The sequence below is a fragment of the Xyrauchen texanus genome, chromosome 31 (assembly GCF_025860055.1).
Source record: "Xyrauchen texanus isolate HMW12.3.18 chromosome 31, RBS_HiC_50CHRs, whole genome shotgun sequence".
Lineage (NCBI taxonomy): Eukaryota > Metazoa > Chordata > Actinopteri > Cypriniformes > Catostomidae > Xyrauchen > Xyrauchen texanus.
The window spans coordinates 14313078-14323885 of record NC_068306.1 but is presented as its reverse complement, the minus strand read 5'-3'; the positions used below and the strand labels follow the sequence as shown (position 1 = coordinate 14323885).

At 37.3% G+C, this 10808-nt stretch overlaps 1 protein-coding gene across 1 annotated transcript in view; it reads right to left on the bottom strand.

The window, feature by feature from the left end:
- Positions 1-416: 416 nt before the first annotated feature.
- Positions 417-10808, bottom strand: part of LOC127625242 (hamartin-like) — a 31378-nt gene continuing 20986 nt past the window's right edge. The window contains 7 exon segments of the mRNA XM_052100402.1: positions 417-4843; positions 4846-4991; positions 7189-7362; positions 7632-7819; positions 7953-8075; positions 8679-8789; positions 10562-10744. Coding sequence (XP_051956362.1) covers positions 4395-4843; positions 4846-4991; positions 7189-7362; positions 7632-7819; positions 7953-8075; positions 8679-8789; positions 10562-10744 — 1374 coding nt within the window. The 3' untranslated portion in view covers positions 417-4394.

Genomic DNA, 10808 nt, shown 5'->3' with positions numbered 1-10808 from the left:
ATATTTCAATTGAACATGCACAAAGCGCACTGAAATGGAGTTAACAGGACCCAACTTGACCAAAGGGGACACAGATAACCCTGGTGACATCACATGATACATATATTTGCAACAAAACAATAATTATATTACAAAAGAGCTAAAACCTAAATAACAACTATTAAAATGCTCCCATAAGTTTCCTTTGACCAAGGAAACATAATTAAATAACTCAAGAGCAAGGCATTATGGGTATTCCCAATAGACTCAATTTTGTACTTAATCATTTGATTAACAAATGTCTATAGATTTTTAAGATAGGTTTAAGGAACAAACTCAGCAAAAAAAGAAACTTTCTTTTGTCAGGACACTGTATTTTAAAGATAATTTTATAAAAATCCAAATAGCTTTGCAGATCTTTATTGTAAAGGGTTTAAACAATGTTTTCCATGCTTGTTCAATGAACCATAAACAATTAAATGAACATGCACCTGTGGAATGGTCGTTAAGACACTAACAGCTTACATACGGTAGGCAATTAAGGTCACAGTTATAAAAACTTAGGACACTAGAGAGACCTTTCTACTGACTCTGAAAAACACCAAAAGAAAGATACTCAGGGTCCCTTCTCATCTGCGTGATCGTGCCATAGGCATGCTGCGTGGAGGCATGAGGACTGCAGATGTGGCCAGGGCAATAAATTGCAATGTCCGTACTGTGAGACGCCTAAGACAGCACTACAGGGAGACAGGAAGGACAGGTGATCATCCTTGCAGTGGCAGACCATGTGTAACAACACCTGCACAGGATCGGTACATCCGAATATCACACCTGCGGGACAGGTACAGGATGGCAACGACAAATGCCCGAGTTACACCAGGAATGCACAATCCCTCCATCAGTGCTCAGACTGTCCGCAATAGGCTGGACTGAGGGCTTGTAGGCCTGTTGTAAGGCAGGTCCTTTCCAGACATCACTGGCAAAAATGTCGCCTATGGGCACAAACCCACCTTCGCTGGACCAGACAGGACTGGCAAAAAAGTGCTCTTCACTGACGAGATGCAGTTTTGTCTCACCAGGGGTGATGTTCGGACTCGCGTTTATCATCGAAGGCATGAGCTTTACACCGAGGCCTGTACTCTGGAGCGGGATCGAGAAGGAGGGTCCGTCATGGTCTGGGGCGGTGTGTCAAAGCATCATCGCACTGAGCTTGTTGTCTCAGCTCAGTGCGTTACAGGGAAGACATTCTACTCCCTCATGTGGTACCCTTCATGCAGGCTCATCCTGACATGATCCGCCAGCATGACAATGCCACCAGCTATACTGCTCGAACTGTGCGTGATTTCCTGCAAGACAGGAATGTCAGGGTTCTGCCATGGTCAGCGACGAGCCCGGATCTCAATCCCATTGTACACGTCTGGCACCTGTTTGATCAGAGGGTGAGGGCTAGGGTCATTCCCCCCAGAAATATCCGGGAACTTGCAAGTGCCTTGGTGGAAGAGTGGGGTAACATCTCACAGCAAGAACTGCCAAATCTGGTGCAGTCCAATGAGGAGGAAATGCACTGCAGTACTTAATGCAGCTGGTGGCCACTAGTGATACTGACTGTTACTTTTGATTTTGACTCCCCAACCCCAGGGACATATTAATCCATTTCTGTTCATCACATGTCTATGAAACTTGTTCAGTTTGTCTTAGTTGTTGAATCTTTATGTTCATACAAATGTTTACACATGGTAAGTTTGCTGAAAATAAAAGCAGTTGAAAGTGAGGATGTTTCTTTTTTTTTTTATGATTTTAGATACTTGACATTTCAAGCTGTGCTAAATTAAGTTAATTCCAGTAATTACAGCATTAGGGCTTACACAATTGTTGTGCAGATGCCACTTTGATAGTAATGTCTAATGCAATTTTCATAATTTTTTTGTGTGACTTAAGTGCCAAGAAAAATAATCCAAACAAGCCCCAATCTGTAGTGCAAAACATTGAAGACTGTTTATTTTTGTCATTCACAGTTAACACAAGCAACTGCTTTAAGAACCTTTTCTAACCAACCTTGCCTTTCCTCCCCCAACCTTTCATCTCCAGAGATGGAGCTCAGATTCATACGTTCCTTTAATTTCAAACTGATTGTACCTTGTGTCTTGTTAAGACATAGTTCCTGTTGTTGGCATTAAAAGAGGATTGTTGTGTACATGCTCTAGATAGCAAGGCAGAAGGAACAGCAGAGACTTCAAGGAGACAACAGGATTTGGTTACAATTCATAAATGATGTCTTTGACTGTCAACTTGACTATCTTGTGGAGATTCTGTGTCATTTTACACTCTATTTGGTGTTATACAGTTATCATCACTACAGTCCACCCACTTTCAGCTCAGACCTTTCTGATCAAACAAGCCAACTGATAAAGAACTTTTGTCTCGTAGATACCCCTCTATGGAAATAAATATAAGAATAGATGGGCGTGAGTAATACAACAAAACCAGAACATATAAAGAATATTGTATTTGGCACTCAAAGTGTAAAATTAGTAATAATATTCAAAACAAATGCAGTGTGTTGAAGTGAGACGGTTACAGACAGGTTACCAAAGCTGGTAAGTCATCAAAAACCACACCAGTGCCAGGATGTGGCAGAACAAACACAAACAAGGTTAAGAAAAGTTTCTTATCCAGTTCATGTCTACAGTTTTGGTGGATCTTATACTGCAGAGCTCTAAGGGAGTATGTATTATGATATTGACCTTCAGACTGAAGATTGGTATTGTCAAACAGAACTGACTCATGTTTGACTGTTATTTGAAAAGTGACTGTTAGGATAAGGTTTGATGATGGTCAACATGTAGATTTCACTTACAATATCTCCAAAGGGATTATAGAAGGATAAAATTCTTACGGCCAAAGTGTACTTCGCGTACAGCTATGTCTCGTGCACAGAGCGCGTGCCGCCAGTTTCATCATCAGCTAAGCATGCGTGTACTGTCTGTGTGCAGTGCTGTTTTCACAGTCTGCATCTGTAAATGCGCCTGTCAATAACTGTGCTAAAGAGTATCACAAAGCAGTTGTAGTGTCTGTCAAGCATGCGTCAAATGCGTCAGTAAGGTCTCGCTGTCAAAAGTGTACGCTTTGAAAAGCTGACCACTCGATTGGTGGCTAGATAGATCGGAATGAAGTTTGTCTGTAGTTGCGGCCAGGGGCAGTACTAGGTTGTGTTCTTTGGGGGGGCAATATAGTCCCACTTGGTCGTTTTGCTGTCCGACTGGGGGTGCGGAGAAGGGGGGATTTGCACAAGGAAAATCTAGGGGGGCAAAGCAGACCCCTTAAACCCAGCCATGGTTATGGCCAATGATAAGACCACTTTTATGGCCAAATTTGGTGAGTGGCTGGTAATACTCTCCCAAAATCAACTTAAAATTCTGTTTGTCATGCAAAAGCAATATAGGGCAAAAAATAAATAATTAAAAAATACTATTCATATAAAAAGCTCCTAAAAACACGACGGACCATCCTCTTACAGTAGCTGTAACATTTAGAGTCCACTTCCCAGACCCAGTTTAAGTCGATTCCATGACTAAAAGAGGTTTTCCATGATGAATATAAACTGCAGTTTAACCCAGAATTAGTCTTAGCCCGAGTCTGGGATACAAGCCATCACTTTCATACCACTGGTGGGCTCTCATATACATCATACACACAAACAGACATCGTACATACATACACACAATAACACTGTAAATAAACACATGATTTCAGCAAATAAAAATGCACTTCACTTGGCATGTCTCATGGTAAAACCTGATGTGATGGTTTATAAAAGACTCCTGCATGGCACAAAAAGAAAGATCCACCAACTGGTTTCCAAACAAACATTCAGCTCTGTGCGGATGAGTTGGGAAGGTGTAAGCGCTGTATTTTCACTACAACTGAATTAATAATATTGCATCTAATAGACTAAACTCAAAGCTTCCATGTGCTGCAACAGTAACTTGGTTCTTTTAAAGGGTGCTGATAAATTAGCAAAACAACAATAAAAGATGTAAAAGTGACAATTATGATGGCAAATAAATTGGGCTCGCTAAAAGACATAGGGCCTTATTCACAAAACATGAGCAGATCGAATTAGTAAAAATTATTCATGAATCCTATGTCAATTGTTAAATAAAATTGAATATGATAATTTACTTCGAAATATTTTTATGAATGATTTTAGTCCATGCTTTCCACTTTTCCAGTTTTGCTGATTTAGTGGCTCCAAATCCTGTTGTCTGATTGTGGAAATGAGACAGATAACACTGAGAATTAGGAGTCTTGCCTTACACTCTAGTATCTAAATTTTCGCATCTCCCCACACACCAAGTCTGATTTAGATTTCCTCTACTTTCTCTCCTGTCTCTCTTTCAATGTTTTCCATAACTTTAGCTGTGCTCCTGGTGACCTTCATTATAGTCTATGATTCTTAACGGTTGCTGTCTGGGTCGCACTGGGCATCTTGAGCCGAATGTATCTCGGTAATTAGCTCTCTGAGCATCAGGCTGAGCTTCTTTAGCAGATGTGGTGAGCGTGAAGCTCTGCGCAGAGCTGGAGCTGGTAGCACTGGGTGTACTCTTTGCTGCCAGCTCCACACAGAGCTCAGTCTTCAGGCCCTGTGATAGGCCAGTGAGACGTGGAGGAGGGTCTTCGTCCTCATCGCACTGGCTCTCACTTTTGTTGCGGAACAGCTCTCGCGCTCGCATGCCAAGAAAGCTCTTGGCGCTGGGGTAAGAGCCTACAGTGAGGGGGGTGTCAGTGTGGACCAGAGGTCCCGGGGGCCCCAGAAGGGAATGAGGACGGAGTGGGGGCGGTTCCACTAGGACAGGTGGGGGGTGTTTCGATTGCCGTTTACAGAGGTGGCCAAGGACAGGCTGGTCTTCGGGCACCCTGTTGATAAAGTGCAGCCGTTGCCGTGTGGAGACTTAGTTGATTTGCCATCCTCTTTGGTGGATGTTTTCACTGGCCGGTCCACCACGATGACACTGTGAAACCAGAAACAGTGTTTGTGATTGTTAGTTATTTTGAGTGTAAGAATCCAAATATTTTTATGTATTTAAAACTCTGATATCAAGGAAAGATTGTGCCAAGATCTTTAACCTAGGACATCATGAATTCTTTGTTTATTAATCTTTGTTCATTTATTGTATGTTGCTAGAAAATAATGAAATCACACAAAAGAGACTATTTATGCCCAACATTTTTATAACAGGTTATCAAATAAAAATCTCAAACTATATATATATATATATATATATATATATATATATATATATATATATATATATATATATATATATATAGTGAATCTCAAACTATACTATGTACAGTAAAACTTCACATGATTAATATTCATCTGGTTTCTCTCCTAACCCTATAATCTGATCGCAAAAATATACAATATACAAATTATATGTACACACACACACACACACACAGTATATATTTTTTCATGTCACTCTTTCTGATGAATAATGAAAAAAATTTGCAAAAAAATATATATTGTTTGTTCTTTTCTGTATACATTATGTATACATTTACATTTCGTGTACAAATACATAAAATATTTATGCATTTAATATTTATATTTAAAATAGATTAAATAAAAAGTAATACTGCTTGCAGGAGCAATGTTAAAAGAATAGCTCAATCAAAATACAAATGTTATCATCATTTACCCACAAGTCCTTATGGCATATATAATTTTTTATCCTTGGAAGTAGGGCTGGGTGATATGTTTTAAAAAATTACATCAATATTTTTCAGCCTATTGACAATATTCAATATATATCAAGATAATTGTGTTTGCTTTAAAATGGCTCAAAACATTTTGTTTTTTCAAATCAGAGGAACCATCATTTCATCCAAACAGCCATTGTAGCAAGTAGATTCAATATTTTAAAATACATTAAGTAAAAATCTAATAATTCGTTTTTATTAAATAAACACAAGGGAGAATGAAACTCAATCATATTCATTTATATGCACTTTATATTTATATTTCATTTACAATGATAGAAGCATAGACAGAAGCTTAATAAAAAGCATTATTTACCTTTATATGGTTTTACTAACACATTTTTGTAATGAAAAGGTGTGCAAAGCTACTTCACTGACTTATTTTTGAAACCCCAGCTGAACATTGCATAATACTATATTTTTACTGTGGGGCACATCAGGTTGATTATTATTATAGAATGCTGAATTATCATTATTATTCTGATAATTAGATTTGCATTATACAAAAGTAATATATTTCTGTCCCATTTACTTCACCTCAACCTGGGGCTTTTATTTTGACACCGAACGTGATGTCGTATTTATTTCAAATTCACAAGGAGCTTATATTTCAACACAGAAAATGCTAGTGTATTTGACGGTTTACAATGTTCTGCATTTCCTGAAACACTGTAATCGATTCTGTTATTCTTTCTGTTAACTTTCTAATGTTTGGAATTGCATGAATGCTTGAACCTGCATTACTTTGATTTCACAATGCACGTGAATTGATCTGAGAGCACCACCATGCATATGCACAAAGATCAGCGTGTCAACGGTTTGTTCTGAAACACACATAGAACATCTGTCTTTAAATCGCAGCCTTTTGTGGATTAATAATCACATATGACCAACTCGCAATTTGATGTTATTTTGAGTAACTGTGCAGCGCTGAAGGATTGTGAAATTAGTCTACTGATGCATTCTTTACGAAACTTAATGGCCAAATATTCGTCTGCAAAATTATCTCATTATATTGTTAATTTTCAACATCTTGCCCAGCCCAACTTGGAAGAAATGGATGAGGGATAAGAGGATATTCATTCTGTATTTCAGGCTTAAAAAGCACCATAAAAGTTATCCTCCACTGATGCACTATATTTCAAGTCATAACAAGTTAACATAAGCAATATGCAGTGAACACACCATATAAGCAGATATTGCAAACAGACTTCATTGGATCTTTCGTGTATTTTCACCACGGCTAATTTGAGAGTGTGAAAGTGAATATATTTGAGAATGGGTAAATCTTCCTTTAGCTAAAGGGAAGTGTGCCCCACATATTTAAAACCACTGCATTAAGGCATGAATTTCTGTCAAATTGTTTTGAAACAATGTACACTGTGAAAAGCGCTATGCATCAAAATTACCTACCTATTCGAATGACAATGATTTAGAAAGTACCTAGACTCTGCAGAACTGCGGGGATCAGTGGCACCCTCTGCTGGTGAGGCTGAAGCAGTGACAGAGGAGCCTTCTGTTTCCAGTCTGCTGTACAGTTGCAACAACTCAGTCTGCAGTGCAAGAGTTATATGCCGCTGGGCCTGATACCTGATCTCAGAGGCCTGCAGTTCCCCTCTGAGAGACATAGAGTGAGATAGTGAGACAATGCTGAGGCTAGAATGGAAATGGAAGTACAGTACATTACACATAAAAGAATAAATGCAAAACATATTTGAGATAACCTCAGAGAATCAGCTGGCAATGATTACAAAAAATTCACACACGTTCACATAAATTTAATTTGATCTGATCGCCAATCTAATACACTTATCAAGAAGTGCATAATTCTATCTTTTGTGGTCAAACAGCAGTTGCTTTGTGAGACAGATACAGAGCTCTCATACTTGGCTTGGGCCTTGACATCTTCTAGGAACTTCTTTTGTTCAACGATCAGGTGCTCTTTCTTGGAGAGTTGTGACTCCAACTCTGCCACTCTCTGCTGAGCAGCATCCAACTTTTGGTTCTGGAATAACAAACTCTGCTTCAGACGTTCCGTCTCCTTCCCCCAAGATGTTTGCAGCATCTGCACCTCCTACAAGAGAGAATGGGAGAAAGGAAGAAATATAAGAAGAGGAGATAGAGAGAGTGAGAAAATGACAATGAGAGCTGCAGTTATGCTAGGATGACGTTGGTCTTATCGTTGACTGATGTGAATGTTTATTTACCTTGCTAGTGTCTGGTCCAGTCTGCTGCAGCTCTTGAACACACAGTTTATGAGCTTCTCCCATAAGCAACAACTGTTTATTCAGAAAACTTAACTGCTGCTGAATACTTTCACTTGAGGATAACTGAGGAGAGAAGAGAGGAAGGGGAATAGTGACATTTACCAATTAAAATACTGTTACATGACTCGCACCATACACTAAATATTTAAAGGAATTTTCCAGGTTAAGTATAAATTATGCTCGACAACCTTTGTGAAAATTTGTTAACAATTAATACATTTAAAAAAAATTTAAACTGGCCTCTCAGTTTGTACAAACAAACAGTATTACACTTACAATGACATTCTATAAGGCAAATATGCAGCATTGCAAATCAATGTTTAAAATATAGAACTTTTATGTTAAAATGCTGTGGTCATACTTTTATGGCAGCTAGATATTTTTTAATTTTCGGTTCTTGCAAGAATTTCATTGTAAGTGTTTTTTTATTTGTATTCTTATACACAGATTAAAGCAATGTTTTAACTATGTTCTGAGGTAATCAACTGCATATTAAGTTGTATTTAACCAGGAATATTCATTCTAGACTTGTTGTCCAAAGATTCATTCTATATTCCATATGAAAAAGCAATGAGATAACCTCATTTGAAATATTTTAAACATAACGAGATAACCAGGAAGATTGGCTCTTTTTTGGAGCTTTAGGAGTCTGTAACTTTTCCTTACTTTGGCATTGAGCTGGTTCAGCAGGTGTCCTGTGTGGCACACCTTGTTGTTTGACCTCTGAAGCTCTGCCTCCATCTCGCCTATTTGCTTCTGGTATTCTTGTAGCTTACTCTGAGAGGGTCACAGATGCATATTCAAATATTATAGTAATTTTGTACTCTGCAGTGGCAGACACAACAAAATGGGAAAAATTGCATGACTTCAGAAACAATCATTTACATTCATTTAAATTGGAATGTGTGTGCTTTTCTGCATTCAACATTAATAAATAACCCTACGACGCCATATGTATCAAATATATTGCACAATGTTTGACTGTTCCTGTTTCACTCTCTGTTCAAGTTGAAAAGCCAAAACATGTATGGTAAGTTTCACATGTTTATGACACCATCTAGTGATTATTTATGGAAAAAAATCTGGTTTAAATGTGTATATCAATCTATTTAAAATGGCTTCAGACTTGCATGAAAAGTGACTCTTATTTGGGGATAAATGATAGCTTATTTTAATAACGTAAATGTAACAGTAATTATTATATTGTCACTGATATTTTAAAATGAGTATTTGTGCTTGGTTAAAATGTTGTATATTATTTTATTGAAAAAGCCAGTTGAAATTACATGCATCAAATACGATACAATAGGCTTTTGATCTCTCAATCACCATTACACTACATTCATGCCCACTATTAAAAAAAAAAAAAATTAACAGAGCTTTGAAAATTCTGAAATATACTTTTTATAAGATATATTTAAAGTGTGAACAAATATTTCTGTGTATTTTTTATATATGCAGCCTGTTTTGTCATTATAAATATCTCATTATTTTAAATTACAATCTATTATGATGTTATCTTTCCATAAGTTCCTGAGCAAAAAAGTTTTTACAATTTCCCTTTTTTAAATGTCAATATAGTGTTTGGTGCAGGGTTGCTCCGATAACAAAATGTTGGCTTTGGTACGATACCAGCCCTGGTACCTGATAATACTGTAACGATATTATCAAAAATTTATATTGTTAAAAAATATTATATTTTCATTTGATTAAAGCTGTACAGTATGTTTTTGATTAAACACAATTTGATCATAAAATTTAATTAAAACATTTAACATGGAATCCAGAAAAATCAGAAAGAAAACAAAAACAGAAAGGCAAAATTTGTATCTATAAGACTTTATGCAGTTTTTTATAAGTAATTTCATAAAAAAATCTGAGTTTTTTTAATTTGTTGCTCGTAATCGATTCTAACTCGAGAATTGATACAGAGCAACAAATAAAAAAAACTCAGATTTTTTTATACATGTGACTGTATATTATTTTATTTAATTTACACCCTGGTGCAAATAATGGTATATGCAATTTACACCCCAGTGCAAATAGTGGCAGATGTTATTTGCACCCCAACCCCGGTGCAAATAATGGTAGATATTAATTGCACCCTGGTGCATATACTGTAGTGTCAGATGCTATGTGGACCCTGGTGAAAATAAAGATATATGCAATTTATACCCAGTACAAATAGTGGTAATTATTATTTGCATCCCATCCCTGGTGCAAATAATGACAGATACTAATTGCACCCTGGTGCCAATAGTTTGATACTATTTGCACTCATAATTAAATCCTAATCATACAGTATGGGCATCACTGCAGTGTTTATTATGTTTATTTAGAGTACCACAGACAAACTACATTAATCCTTACCCCTAAACCTAACCTTACCTTAGAAAATATAACCTTGGTTTTATGACAGTAAGAGCTTTGAGTGTAGCGTCAAAAAAACACTATATAAATGTAACATTCATTCATTCCTTCAGGGTAACCATTACATAAACAAAATTATGTGTTTATGTAAATCAATGAGAGAGTTGTGTGTGAATCACCTGTAGCTCCTGGTTTTTGGTGTAGTAGTCATCTCTGGCCTGCTGTAGTTGGCGTATCTGGCTATGCAGGCGTGTAACTACAGTCTCTCTGTCATCCCAGAGCTGCCTGTATCTCTGCTGCTCCACCTGCAGGCTCTCTCTCAGAGACATGACATCCACATTCTGCAGGTTCAGCTGGGCTTTCTGCACAAACACACACATACACATATTAGCCACAACATTAAAACCACCTGCCTAATATTGTGTA